The following is a 14,995-nucleotide window of genomic DNA, read 5'->3' on the forward strand; positions in this document are numbered from 1 at the left end:
AAAAAAAAAAAAAAAAAAAAAAAAAAAAAACGAGCAAAAGCTAAAATATATTATATATGATTTTCATAGCTTTGGGGCAGACGTTATCATCCACCGTGTTTTCCTTTATTTTTACCTGAAAAATAAAATATTTTTAAAGAATTAAATATTATAAAAATATTTGGTAAGTGACTCCACTTTCAGAGAAAATATTAAAATAAACATTATAAAAATAAAACTAATTTTTAAAGGATTAAATATAGGCACGCCGTCCGCACGTGCCTCCAAGTGTGATCTCGGATATGATTTTGTGAAAAAATTTGAAGATAGAAAGAATAAGAAACTTACTGAATACGCCTGCGGAGAGTGAGACAATCTCCAATAGAGAGGAGAGCTATCTTAATGCACGAGTCATTAATAAGAAAAGCATTGAGTTCTCGTAGATGACTTCTATTAACCTTTAAATTTTCATCAATGTTGTCTTCGCTCTGTGCCACTGATCCAAACTATAAGGTATTGTCGTATGCAATCACTCCACCTACCTTCACCAGTTTCAAGAGAAATTTGTGATATTTAATGTACCATTCTTTGTTAGCATCCACAAATGCAAAATCAAATTCTCCTTCTTTTCCCTGTTCAATGAGAAAAAAATACATAATATTTAATTTAATACGAAATATGAATTGATGAAATTAATATACAGTATCGTATTTTAAATTAAATACACGACAATCAATATTATTGCCAAACAACTTTTAAAATTTTCTTTTTCCTTGCGCAATAACGACTTACATCATTGACGAGGTCGTGGAGAAAGACCGACGCCTGTGCTTCTACAAAATTGATCTTATGATCAACTCCGGCCTTTTTCATAAATGGTAAGCCAACCTCGAATGATTCTTTGTTCACATCAACGGCCGTAATCTACCATCCAAACAAACAAACAAATTTTATCACCTTAGTAATACTTTACAGGTGTACATGGTCCAGGTTGGGTTAAAGGGTTTTTTTTTTACCCAACCCAAAAATTTGGGTTTGGGTTGGTTGGATTGGTAACCCAACCAGAAAAATTTTCACAACCCAGCCTAACCCAACTCTTTATTTTCGGGTTCGGGTCGGGTTGTTTTTTTTAAAAAAAATTTTTTATAAAGTTTTATTTATTCACACTATAAAAAAATATATTAAAATTTCGCCAACAAACAAAAATAATTTATAATTATTATAAAAAAAAATAAATAACTATAAAAATTGTAAATCATAAGGGTAGATTATAAAATTAAAAAATAATAAAAATGATTAGTTTAAATCAACTGTATCAAAAATAAAAATAAGATGTACATATAAATCATATTCAAAACAAAACTTAACCAACCCAAAACTCTATTAGGGTCGAGTTGGTCGAGTTGTCGAATATCACCCAACCCAACACTCTATTAGAATTGGGTTGGTCGAGTTGTCGGATATCACCCAATCCAACACTCTATTAGAATTGGGTTGGTCGAGTTGTCGGATATCACCCAACCCAACACTCTATTAGGGTTGGGTTGGTCAAGGTGTCGGATATCACCCAACCCAACACTCTATTAGGTTGGGTTGGTCGATTTATCAGATATCACCCAACCCAACACTCTATTAGGGTTGGGTTGATCGTCGGATTTGATATTTTATTTTTAATCACTAAATTATATATATATAAAAATTATATATATAAAAAGGGTTGGTCGAGTTGTCGGGTTTGATATTTTATTTTTAATCACTAAATTATATATAAAAGAAAAAAAAAAACTTAAAATTGTATTAGTGATTTGACTTAATCCTGTTTAATCCAATCAGGTTTAGCAAATGTAATAATGTACCTAAAATTATTAATTTGCAACGATAATTTAGTGAGTTAGAGTAACTGCTACCGAAGGACAGTCAATCACTCCTTCACTAAACCAAGACATTCTTGACTTAAACACTAATCCCAGAATAACTCTTTTTCCTATAGTGTTTTAGTTATCGCTATTTTGATCAGGAATATACTAACTCTTAGTAATTCTTCGTAAGTGTAACCCACCAATTTCAGACCACAGAGATCAGTCCCGACAACGCTATTTCTGGAGTTTGCGTTGTTTCGACTCCCATGTTACGACCCTCCGAATGGGTAATTCCTCTAGGGCAACATGCAGGCAGAACATGGGAATCTCACGGTGCAACCTAGTGGTGGAGACCATAGGACATGTTGATACTTTCTTCTTCCACTTACTATAAATATTTTCTCTATTCACCTTGTTATTGACTCATGCAAATACCTTCCGAATGGAGGACGCTCCCAGGGCGACACGAGGCCGAGCATGAATCTCACGGTGTAAATATAACTTAAGTCTAGGTGATTTTTCTAAAATTTATATCACTCAAGCATGCTCATAAAACTAGGCTAACTAAGCTCAAGTACTGGTCCGATCTCCAGGTAATAGGTATTCCGTAAACCGTCAACTTAAGTTAGATAAAATCGTGCCAGGTGAGCTTTCTTGTAACCACAATTTTATAAGACATCGACCTATTTCAACTATTAAAATTGATCGTGCTTGGTTCTTAACCCTAAGTGAGCATGCACTTATCTTTATTATAGATTTTAACGTATATCTCGTTTTATGACGTTGAAAATAACCTATAACATGCCTCTAACATGCTTTATATAATAATTATATAATAATCCATTCCATGCAATAATATAACAATTTATATCTATCCCTCGTGGAACCCTAAATATGCATACTATACATTATAACACTTATAACATACTTGAAATGCATGAAACATGCTTAGCCTATAGTGAGATTTTAAATCTATATGACATATTTTATGCATAAACATTTTCTATTTAATTAAAACATACCTTCATAATGCATAATTAACTTGAACCGCTCCCGACGATCACGAACTGGGCGAACCAATCCTTAAAAACGTTGAACCGGACCCCAACAGTAGAAAAAACACCCGAGTCGCCTCTTCCATCTTCTTCTTCGGTTCAGCTTGCTATCTCTTCCATTTTCGATCAATTACAACCTAAAATGGACTCTAATGACTCCATAAAAATTACAGACCTTTCTTCACTCATTAAAGCTCATACACATTAGGCTTGTTACAATAGTTGTATCACATAGAAGTTTAAAAAAAATGCCAAAACCAAAAACATCCACTTTAGCAACCACAAAATTTCATTCATGAGATGGTACCCACCATGCTCAAATTAATGTAAATAAAGTGCCTAAAACTTGCTCTGATACCAATTGATGGAGTTAATATAACACATGCAGAAACAATTTGGATCTTAAGCACTCTTAGAACATCAATTATAGTAAATAACTAGTATGTTCATAAGTATTAAAACTCAAGGTCTTTGAGTACCAACCTTTTGTAGTTCAAATTCATTTTTTCTCACGAATCGGTTTCGAACCACCACTAGTGTCTTCTCCACTATTCTCTGGCCTTAGAACGGGATTGTGGAATCCGATGAGTGACTAAACTTGGGAGGGATATGGTATATATGAAGAGAGAGTTTGTGAGAGTTTTTATCGAGGTTTTTCCAAGGAAAAACTTCCATGTACCTTGATCAATCTATTTAAAGAGTCATGTCTGCATGTTCATGCAAATTTGAGATCACCAAATTTTAACACTCAAACTTTCACTAAAATTTGTGAGGTTTATTTGGCAAGCATGTAAGTTTGGTTAAACTAAATTTTGACACCTCAAAATTCCACTGACTCAAACATGGATTTTTCCACTAAATGAGGTCAAACATTTTGACTTTCTTCATTTTAATTCAACAATTAATTTGAATAATTAATTTCAAATTAGGGTAATATTAAATGATTAATTAAACTATTTAATTAATATTTAATATTAATTCAAATGTCAATCCCAATCAATTTCGACTCATATTAGATTTAAATATATCATATTCTCTCTTTTTGTTTAATTCATAAATAAAACAAAAATGCGGTTAAATGTATCATATATATGTAGCGCATATTCCCTAATTTGAATTCAAACACTTCGAACTCACTCATCACACTGTTCTATGGTTTAGTCTGATATGAGCTAGCAGAGGAACCTAATAGACCTATAGATCATGGACTCCAACGATCCAAGATTAACCGGTTAAACTCATTAACCTTGTTAACCAACATTCGTTAACTACTAGGACACTCCATCATAGCCTCGTAGTTGCACTCCCCTCACTATAGATATATTTCTGTCCATTTGATATAACCATGATTAGTAAGTCGATCCTTCACAGGTTGTTCGTAACTAAAGCTGGGTCAATTTACCGTGTTACCCCTGAAGTTACTTCTTGTTCCTTATGTCCCACTGATCCTCTAATGAACAATTGGTTTGTGGTTCAACCAGTAAACCGAATCCCTCTCAGACCAATGAGAGGGTGGGGCCCCTTGTTGACCTGAAGTCACTACTTAAGAGAACTACCTCTCTTCTACCCTAAAAGTGGGTAGGAGTGAATTTCATCTTGCACCCCACGTCCCCAGCCATTCACCCAGTCTTACCCCTGAAATGGGAGGCCTATTGAGATGGCGAGCTCAAGCCACTCTCACCCATGCAAATCTAAGGATAATTCCGAATAAACATGAGTTCATGGTTAGCTCAGAATTAAGATCGAGCTACCTAGGTCATCGAAAGAAAATCAGTCTCAACAGTAAACGACATTATAAAGTGAGAGTGATTTTCTTCATGGTCCGATCTTGTGCAATACTTATTGCATAGGATGCCCCCACTCACATGTCTCCGCATTACAATTTAGTGATCACATTGTTTATGTCATATACAAAAGTGGGCCACATCCATAGTGTCCCGGATAAGGTACTCAACCTTATCTCTGTACTATCGATCATTTTGACTATATACTTGAACTTGATTCACTCTTATGTCTCTACATATAGTTCAACTAATCATACTATAGTCAGAGTGTTCTTAGTTTATTGGATTTAGATTAGTAATCGTAAAATTCACTTTATTCAATAACAATCTTTACTGAATAAACATCAATAATAGATTTATCGAAAATAGAATATGTTTTTGTTTATAAACTATGAGTTTTAGGACATAAAACCCAACAGGTTAATAGTTCTAACGGGTGTCCAGCCTAGGGAGCGTCCCAGTGTATGCTCGCCCGACAAGTAAGGTGGCCCAGCGGCATGCGAACTGACTGGTGAGCCCATACCGGGTATGGGCTGTGTGTAGAGTATATGGTACACGTCCAAATTACCCGTTAGAACAGCACCGTAGGAAGACAGATTGAAAGATAGGTCCCATCATCTCATTGCATGTGATTGTTGCATAACCCCGATAGAGGGTCACTTACTGGGTATTCTAGAAATACTGTCTTGTGCTACTATATTTTTCAGATAAAGGCTAGTTTAGGTTAGTTGAATTTCGTTCACATATTAGTTTAGGTTGAATTCCCCTTTGCATCAAAGTTAGTATAGGTTAAATTGTAATCGCATAATAAATTATAGGGTAGTATAAGACATTTGTTTCAACGTTGTTCTTTTTCCTTTCTTTCCCTTATTCGTTATTCATGAGGTAAACTTATGTCGCATTTATGAAGAGACAATTTAAGGTAAATTCCACATTTAAAATATAATAGGTAAATTCCACGTTTAAATTATAGTAGGTAAATTCCACGTTTAAATTATAGTAGGTAAATTCCACGTTTAAATTATAGTAGGTAAATTCCACGTTTAAATTATAGTAGGTAAATTCCACGTTTAAATTATAGTAGGTAAATTCCACGTTTAAATTATAGTAGGTAAATTCCACGTTTAAATTATAGTAGGTAAATTCCACGTTTAAATTATAGTAGGTAAATTCCACGTTTAAATTATAGTAGGTAAATTCCACGTTTAAATTATAGTAGGTAAATTCCACGTTTAAATTATAGTAGGTAAATTCCACGTTTAAATTATAGTAGGTAAATTCCACGTTTAAATTATAGTAGGTAAATTCCACGTTTAAATTATAGTAGGTAAATTCCACGTTTAAATTATAGTAGGTAAATTCCACGTTTAAATTATAGTAGGTAAATTCCACGTTTAAATTATAGTAGGTAAATTCCACGTTTAAATTATAGTAGGTAAATTCCACGTTTAAATTATAGTAGGTAAATTCCACGTTTAAATTATAGTAGGTAAATTCCACGTTTAAATTATAGTAGGTAAATTCCACGTTTAAATTATAGTAGGTAAATTCCACGTTTAAATTATAGTAGGTAAATTCCACGTTTAAATTATAGTAGGTAAATTCCACGTTTAAATTATAGTAGGTAAATTCCACGTTTAAATTATAGTAGGTAAATTCCACGTTTAAATTATAGTAGGTAAATTCCACGTTTAAATTATAGTAGGTAAATTCCACATTTAAATTATATTAACGACTTTAGATTAAATAGGTAAAAGACGCATTTTAAAGCCTTGAGGGGAAGCCCAAAAAGGGAAGCTCAAAGAAGACAATATCTGCTAGCGGTGGATCTGAGCGTTACAAATAGTATTAGAGTCAGACACCGGACGATGTGTCAGTCTTCTCGCTATTCCCCGCTATTCCCCGAAGGGAGTAGACACGAGGCGGTGTGCCAATAAGGACGCTAGGCCCCAAAGGGGGGTGGATTTGGGGGTGGTCTCACGTCGATTGGAGGAAAGAAAGAGTGCCAGTGAAGACGCTGGCCCGAAGGGGGGTGGATTGTGATGTCCCACATTAGTTGGGGAGGAGAACAAACCACCATTTATAAGGAGGTGGAAACCTTCTTCTAGGAGATGCACTTTAAAACCTTGAGGGGAAGCCCGAAGGGGAAAGCCCACCCTAGCAGGCGCGTTTTACAGCCTCGAGGGGAAGCCCGAAGGGGAAAGCCCACCCTAGCAGGCGCGTTTTACAGCCTCGAGGGGAAGCCCGAAGGGGAAAGCCCACCCTAGCAGGCGCGTTTTACAGCCTCGAGGGAAAGCCCACCCTAGCATACCCATTTTAAAGCCTCGAGGGGAAGCCCGAAAGGGAAAGCCCATAGAGAACAATATCTACCCTAGCATACGCATTTTAAAGCCTCGAGGGGAAGGACGAAAGGGAAAGCCCAAAGAGAACAATATCTACTAGCAGTGAATCTGAGACGTTACCAGATGAATCCCACATTGGCTAATTAAGGGGTTGATCGTGGATTTATAAATAAGGAATACATCCGCATTTAAATGAGGCCTTTTGGTAAAACCGAAAACAAAGCCATGTGAGTTCATGCTCAAAGTGGACCATATCTTACTATTGTGGAAGGTCGTGGTTCCTAACAAAAAAAACTTCAAACAATGATGCAAAATTAAGAAGAAAAAAATTGTGGCAAAAATCTAAGAGAGCAGTGAAGATAACAAAGCCAAATCAAGCACGGATAGTTAACGATTGGCAAAAAATCTCATGGGGTCAAACTTAACTCATGCAACGACTCAACCAGAAGCTCATTTTAATCGTGTATGGATAAGCATGATTAAAAGGCTAATATAACATAATTCTCACATTTAAAAGAGACATAACGGTTTACAAAACTAAATAAGTTCTTCAAAATGAAACACACACTCTTATTTCAAAGGTTTATGATAGACAAGAAAAACAAGCAAAAGCTAAAATATATATAATTTTCATAGCTCTGCAAGAGACGTTATCATCCGCCATGCTTTCCATTATTCTTACCTGAAAACTAAAATATATATGATTTTCATAACTCTGCCAAATCTTTTCCTTTATTTTTACCTGAAAAATAAAATATTTTTAAAAAATTAAATATTATAAAAAATACTACTTAATAAATGATCTATTACTGGGATCAAAAAATACAGATGAAACATATAAAAAATGAAAACTAATTTTTTATTAAATATAGACACGCGGACCACACGTGCCTCCAAGTATGAACTCCAATATGATTTTGTGGGAAAATTTGAAGATAGAAAGAATGAAAAACTTACTGAATACGCCTGCAGAGAGTGAGACCATCTCCAATAGAGAGGAGAGCTATCTCAATGCGCGAGTCATTAACAAGAAAAGCATTGAGTTCTCGCAAATGAATTCTATTAACCTTTAAAATCTCATCAACATCGTCTTCGTTTTGTGCCACTGATCCAAACCATAGGGTATTGTCGTATGCAATCACTCCACCTACCTTCACCAGTTTCAAGAGAAATTCGTGATATATAATGTATCCTTCTTTGTTAGCATCCACAAATGCAAAATCAAATTCTCCTCCTTTTCCCTGTTCAACGAGAAAAAAATACATAATATTTAATTTAATACGAACTATGAATTGACGATACACGACAATCAATACCATTGCCAAACAACTTTTAAAATTTTCTTTTTCCTTGCGCAATAAGGACTTACATCATTGATGAGGTCGTTGAGAAAGACCGACGCCTGTGCTTCTACAAAATTGATCTTATGATCAACTCCCGCCTTTTTCATAAATGGCAAGCCAACCTCGAATGATTCTTTGTTCACATCAATGGCCGTAATCTACCATCCAAACAAGCAAACAAAATAGTAAATTTTATTATCTTGGTAATACTCCTTAAAGATGTACATGGTCTAGGTTGGATTAAGAGTTTTTTTTTTTACTCAACCCAAAAATTTGGGTTTGGGTTGGTTGGATTGGTAACCAACCTGAAAATTTTTCACAACCCACCCCAACCCAACCCTTTATTTTTGGGTTCGGTTTGGGTTAAGGTGTTCGCACTATACTTAACACTATACAAAATATTAAAAGTTTGCCAACAAACACTTTTTTTTTTTTAATCTTTTTAAAAAGTTTTATTTATTCACACTACACAAAATATTAAAAGTTCCCAACAAACACAAATAATTTATAATTATTATTATTAAAAAAAAACCTAGAAAATTTATATAGATGATAAAATTAAAAAATAATAAAAATGATTACTTTAAATAAATTATACATTAAAAACCATAAAAAATACTTTTATATTCAAAATAAAATAGATGCATGTATAAATCATATTCAACACAAAAAACTTAACCAACCCAACACTCTATTAGGGTTGGGTTGGGAGTTGTCGGATTTGATATTTTATTTTTAATTACTAAATTATATATATAAAAAAAATTATATATATAAAAAGGGTTGGTCGAGATGTTGGGTTTGATATTTTATTTTTGTAATCACTAAATTATATATAAAAGAAGAAAAAAAAACTCAAAATTGTTCGTTGGTTTATAGTTTCTGTTAAACCTTTTTGAAATATATATTTATGTCTCTTTTTTTTCATGAAAATTGTTATTACTATTATTTAAGGAATTTGGATGAAAATTAAGTTATATTTAATATAGATAAACTAAATTTAAGCATTTGAGGAAAGGAAAGGCGAATTAGAGTGGGGAAATGATATTTGAAATTAACTGAAACCAAATTGATCAGCAACGAAATTAATCAGCAGATGGTGGCGATGAAGATTGAGGAGGAATCTAGGCCTTACCTGACCATCAGCGGGCAGTGCTAGCGCAGTGGCAAGGAGCGAATAGCCAGTGAATACGCCGATCTCTATCGTTTTCTTCGCGTTCATCAGTTTCAGAAGCATCGATAGAAACAATCCTTGATCCGCCGGTACGCTCATCACGCTCCTGCAACTCAATCGTCAAATTTCCTTCCAAAATCATTAAACACTCTCCTACACGATTACCGAATACAATCCAGCCGAATCGATCGTTCTAAACTTTCCTAATCGAATCCAAACGGATTGAAATCGCAAAAATCTAAGTCGGAAGAAGAATCGGAATCTCACCATGGCTTTAACGTTTCTAACGTGGCTTCTCTGAGTTCCTTCAACTGTTCGTGCTCTCTCGGATACGAATTCTCTTCCAGTATATACTGCAATCAAATACAAGCGCTCTAAAGTTCTCTAATCTTCAGCGATTTTTAAGAACAGTGTTTGATGAAATTAATTCATCTCAGAACAATCGCAAGTAATTAACGTAAGGAAGGCGCAGTGCAGAGATTATTAATCAGTCCTCAGAATCAAATACTACCGCTCAAACTTCTCTAATCTTCAGCGATTTTTAAAAACAGTGTTTGATGAAATTAATTCATCTCAGAACAATCGCAAGTAATTAACGTAACGAAGGCGCAGTGCAGAGATTATTAATTAGGAAGGGGAACGAACCTGGACAAGAGCAGGGCTCTGGAGGATGTTCTTCATAGACCTGTAGGCCATGATCTACTCTGCAACGAGCGAAGGAGGTCCTGTGAGAGTTTTATGGGATACCGCGCGTTGCATATAGCATTGCAGCTTTTGTGCAAAGATAGGCCAAACCATCGCGTGGAGAGCGCTCTGTACGTTTTTAGGGAAGTTGTTAGTGGAAAAGCGTAACTACTTTTATTTTTTTCTTTTAAAATAATCATTACTATGAGATGTCATGCCTAATTAACATCATTATATATTACAACCAAAATAATAATTAAAAATATTGCTAAAATGTCACCGTTAGACGAACACGACCCTCCACAATGGTATGATATTGTCCACCTTCATTCCCTGAATTAGGGAATATAAGACTTTCATTATCCAACACCTCTCCTCGAACAAAGCACGCCACCCGCCACCCCTTAATCGAGGCTCGACTCCGAAGGCTCGACTCCTTCGGAGTCTTAGCCAATGTGGGACTTTCATCATCCAACACCTCTCCTCGAACAAAGCACACCACCCGCCACCCCTTAATCGAGGCTCGACTCCTTCAGAGTCTTAGCCAATGTGGGACTTTCATCATCCAACATCTCTCCTCGAACAAAGCACGCCACCCGCCACCCCTTAATCAAGGCACCATGTTAGAGGATTGTTCGACATTTGAGGATTTACCAATCTATTGGCACGACTAAGTTTAGAGCATGACTCTGATACCATGTTAGATGGACACAACTCTCTGAATATTGTTCAGTTTGAACAAAAGCTCTCATGACTTTGCTTTGGACTTACCAAAAAGATCTCATACCAATGGAGAGAGTATTCTTTATTTATAAACCCACGATCATTTTCTGAATTAGCCGATGTGGGACTGTCATCATCCAACAGGCACCATACGATGACACTATAAGAAATAATAGATACGATAGCATACACAAACCGCTATCATAAACTTTTTATAGCGTTTTTCGTACGTAGTGACAACCCATATTATTAAAAGTCAAAGACTTTTTATAGCGTTTTTTATAGCTTATATGCATTGTTATAAAAACATTTCATAGCATTTTATTGAAGCGTTAATATGTTGAATATAGCTAAAATATTATGCTATCTTTAACTTATTATAACAATTTTTAACGCTATAATATAGTATTTATAACTTTAATCGCTCATTTATTATTTAGTTATCATTTCATTAATTATATTTTGATAATAAAAAAATTATTCAAGTATTCATTTTTTACTAAATCTATCTACGTTACAAAGAGAATAAAGGGAGTGTAGAATGTGTACCTCTATATGTATAGGTCACGGACTCCTTGTTGTAGTATCTTATACTTTATAATTTCTTTCCGGTTTCTTTTCGGTGATATTTAGCAAGATGATAAGCAATCAAAACTAAACTGCTCGGAGATATTCTTGTAAACTATAAGAATCGTTAATAAGCATAATATGAGACACCATTTCTGTGCTACACCAAGACCCACTGATCCATTCTTGAAGAAATTGCTCACTATTTGGAGTTTCTGACTCGGTGTGCAAGATTATAGCTAATAGGAAGTAGTTTTCTATTTGTCTGTAGTAACTGGTTTGTTTTGAAATAGTTGATTTGTTTTTTTTATTCGTTTTGATTCAGTTGGTTTGTTATTTTGTTTTGTAAGGCTCTATAAAAGTCGTATATCCTTCGGTAAAGATCAATCAATTCCCTTTTTAACTATAAGAGCCCAACCATAGAAAAATATGACATCAAACTCACAAATCTACCGAACTAACACTTTGAGTGAAAATAAATAAATAAATAAAATAAAAAATAACATAAGCAAAAATCAAAAGGATCTATGTCAGCACGATACCTGACATAGGAGTCTTTACATTCCTCGTGCTACTGATACCTTCTAGTACTGAGGAGTTTTTCCATGTCTGTCTATAAAAAGGTTCCAATGGACTAACCTTACTCTATTTCATAACTTTGAGAGAATGTTAAGCAACATAGGGTTGTAAACAAACTCCCAGAACCATCATCTATGATATGAAGACAAACCAGTAGAATAAAAAGAATTTTTACTGTGTATTCTAAAAAATATGACTAACACATAAAAACACGAAGGAATGAAAAGGTTTTTATGCAGCACATGCACTATTTAATTCAGAATGATGTTATTGTGCTAGTTTTATATAAAAAGCCGGTGGATTTTTTTAATAATCTCAGAATGAGAATAGAGCTTTGTTGGTTTGAAGTGAGCCGGATGACTATATTTACGAGAGAAAACTCTAGGTCAATATGAATCACGTAGATACAAGTTATAACTTGGAATGAAAGATAATTACAACTAACTTTGCCGACAATATGTACCCCTAGGCCTGACTATGGGCGGCTAATGTACGTTCGAAATGCTGAAAATCAATTGTAAAGAAATAAGAGCATATAATTTAGTGGTGTGCGTGTCCGTACTTAATTTACAAGAGAAGTAATCTACACTCGTGTGACATACAATATGTATGAGATCTCGCATTTTAAATCATAGTTTAGTGTAGTCTACTATTGTTTTTCTTTTTCTTTGTTTTTATGTGTACCTACGTGTAAAAGATTTTTTTTTTTTTTTTGTTATTTTAAAATAGACTAAATTAATAAAAAATATATTTAAATTATATACTTTATAAAAATTATATATTAACTTTACTAACTAAATAAGCCCGAAAAAAAAAACATAATATAATTTTGATATTTAAAGGAAAAATAACGTTTTACGAAACTAAATAAGTTCTTCAAATGAAAAACATACTCATTAGTTCAAAGGTTTATGATAGAAAAGAAAAAAAAGAAAAAAAAATGCCCGAACTAAAATCTATATGATTTTCATGGCTCAGCAACAGACGTTGTTATCCACTTTGCTTATCCTTGTTTTTATCTGAAAAATAGAACATTTTTTTAAAAGGATTAAATAATATAAAAATACCTAGTCAGTGACTCCATTGTTGAGGTCGAAAAATACAAATACATAGAAGCATGTTATACATGAAGACTTTCTATCCATAACTTTCCTCGGTTGGTCGGATCGTCGCTTTCTCTTGTGGTCATGTTATCAAATTTAAAAGGAATATAATTGTAATCACATCGTTACAAAAATATTAGGGGTCACACCACTACCTCTTCACATCCTCTAATTATCATAGCTCGTAAACATAAATGGACATGAAGTACCTAAAATAATAATGCATAATACAACTCGTGACATATTGTCATATGCCTATTCATGTAATATCATCATTTCTTGTGTGAGTAGCATTTATGTCGGCATGAGTAGTATCATATCATCATATCATGATATGAATCACATACGTGCATCATCAACATTACTCTTCTACTAGCATTTGATGATCATGATTCATAATATGTTCATCAATATACTTACATAACAACGTACATTTCTATATATAATGATTCATCTTCTGACCTACCGTACCTTCCAATAGTAAGTTCACTACTTTGTAGTGTATTTCCACTAAAACATGATTCAAAGCTATTCTAGTATTTTTCATACTTCAACGACTATCTAAGTCACGCACAACTGACATAGGAACATTCGTAGGTACCCAATTTCCTTAACATATGTTCCAAAACAACCAAATTTAAAGAGAAACTAATCTCAATCGGGCTCTATTTGATCAGAATCGAAGTAACACTCTAATGTTAAACTGGTCTAAAAGGGCGAAACTAGTAAAATAAAAAAATGGTTGAATTAGTTAAACGGACTATGAATCAAGTCGAATGAAACTGTGTCTGGTGTCATGGTCATGCTTGTCTAAGGCATGTTGCATGTAGCCATGTGTCGGATGTTCAGATCATGCTTATCCAGAACGTGTTACTAGTGGTTGGGTCCAGGTTGTTTGTGGTCACCCAAATGTATGAGAGAGACCCCAAGTCAACACCTCCAAAGGGGGGACAAAGACAACCCTCCAAAGAAACTCATGTTTACTCATAAAGACCATCCAGAAAAATGAAGAGAAGGGCTAGTTGAAAGCGTCGGTCATGACTGATTGTCAATTCTTCCTACTCAGGTTATTTGCTATCAAAGCGTGGTTATTGTTTATTTAGCCTATAGTATTGCTTTCTTATAAATTGTTTTCATGGCATTTTCTTGCTCACGTTTTCTAAAATACCTTCTCTCAAACGTGACCGAGACTCAATCATACGTATGAATTATTCTTTGACTTATTCACTAAATTAGAATAAGTGCTGCACAATAATTTAAATATTTTTTCTTTTATAAATTTTCAAAATTATCTATTATGGACAATTTACGGTATTTTCTTTGATATTTTAATAAAATTGAGGTCTTGGTATTTCCATCAAGGTCGGTCGATGTTAAGTAACTTGCTTTAAAATTTTAGCAAATCTAACGGTGAGAACTTTTTTTTACATAAAAATATCATTTATAAACTTATGTGAGAAAATTTGAATATAGAAAGAATAAGAAACTTACTTAATACGTCGGCAGAGAGTGAGGCCATCTCCAACTGAGAGGAGAGCTATCTCAACGCGCGAGTCATTAACAAGAAAAGCATTGAGTTCTCGCGTATGGCCTCTACTAGCCTTTAATTTCTCCTCAACAACGTCGTCGCTCTGTGCCACTGTTCCAAACCACAGGGTATTGTCATAGGCAATTATGCCGCCAATTTTCACCAATTTCAAAAGCAATTCGTGATATTTAATGTACTCATCTTTATTAGCATCCACAAATGCAAAATCAAATTCTCCTTCTTTTCCCTATTCAACAAAAAAAAAAAAAAAAAAA

General features: G+C 34.1%; 2 protein-coding genes across 4 annotated transcripts in view; both read right to left on the reverse strand.

Moving 5' to 3' along the window:
* Positions 1 to 34: 34 nt before the first annotated feature.
* Positions 35 to 10,314, reverse strand: LOC111449787 (flavonoid 3',5'-methyltransferase-like). Of its 2 annotated transcripts, XM_023089829.1 has the most exons (7): positions 10,182 to 10,314; positions 9,804 to 9,889; positions 9,498 to 9,642; positions 8,389 to 8,520; positions 7,977 to 8,260; positions 7,682 to 7,701; positions 35 to 95 (listed from the first exon to the last, which is right to left on the reverse strand). In XM_023089829.1, exons 1-6 carry the CDS (start codon positions 10,230 to 10,232, stop codon positions 7,698 to 7,700), a joined length of 702 nt encoding a protein of 233 aa, XP_022945597.1. In that variant the 5' UTR covers positions 10,233 to 10,314; the 3' UTR covers positions 35 to 95; positions 7,682 to 7,697. The 2 variants fall into 2 exon arrangements, with proteins under 2 accessions (XP_022945597.1, XP_022945596.1); XM_023089828.1 differs by lacking the exon at positions 35 to 95 and having other exon boundaries at positions 7,499 to 7,701; positions 10,182 to 10,310.
* A 4,365-nt stretch (positions 10,315 to 14,679) lies between these two features.
* Positions 14,680 to 14,995, reverse strand: part of LOC111449785 (flavonoid 3',5'-methyltransferase-like) — a 15,213-nt gene continuing 14,897 nt past the window's right edge. For both annotated transcript variants that reach the window (XM_023089826.1, XM_023089827.1), the window contains exon 5: positions 14,680 to 14,967. In XM_023089826.1, the coding sequence (XP_022945594.1) occupies positions 14,680 to 14,967 (288 nt within the window). The remainder of the gene's footprint in view (positions 14,968 to 14,995) is intronic.

This window comes from Cucurbita moschata, unplaced genomic scaffold, assembly GCF_002738365.1.
Source record: "Cucurbita moschata cultivar Rifu unplaced genomic scaffold, Cmos_1.0 Cmo_Scf00011, whole genome shotgun sequence".
NCBI classification, from domain to species: Eukaryota; Viridiplantae; Streptophyta; class Magnoliopsida; order Cucurbitales; family Cucurbitaceae; genus Cucurbita; species Cucurbita moschata.

What these genes read in the sequence shown, in the direction of transcription:
- LOC111449787 (XM_023089829.1), bottom strand. Translation starts at nt 10,232, where the DNA reads ATGGCCTACAGGTCTATGAAGAACATCCTCCAGAGCCCTGCTCTTGTC. An exon ending in AGAGCCCTGCTCTTGTCCAG is followed by an intron (nt 9,890 to 10,181) that starts GTTCGTTCCCCT and finishes ATTTGATTGCAG; the next exon opens with TATATACTGGAAGAGAATTC. An exon ending in CACTGCCCGCTGATGGTCAG is followed by an intron (nt 8,521 to 9,497) that starts GTAAGGCCTAGA and finishes TTTGGATGGTAG; the next exon opens with ATTACGGCCATTGATGTGAA.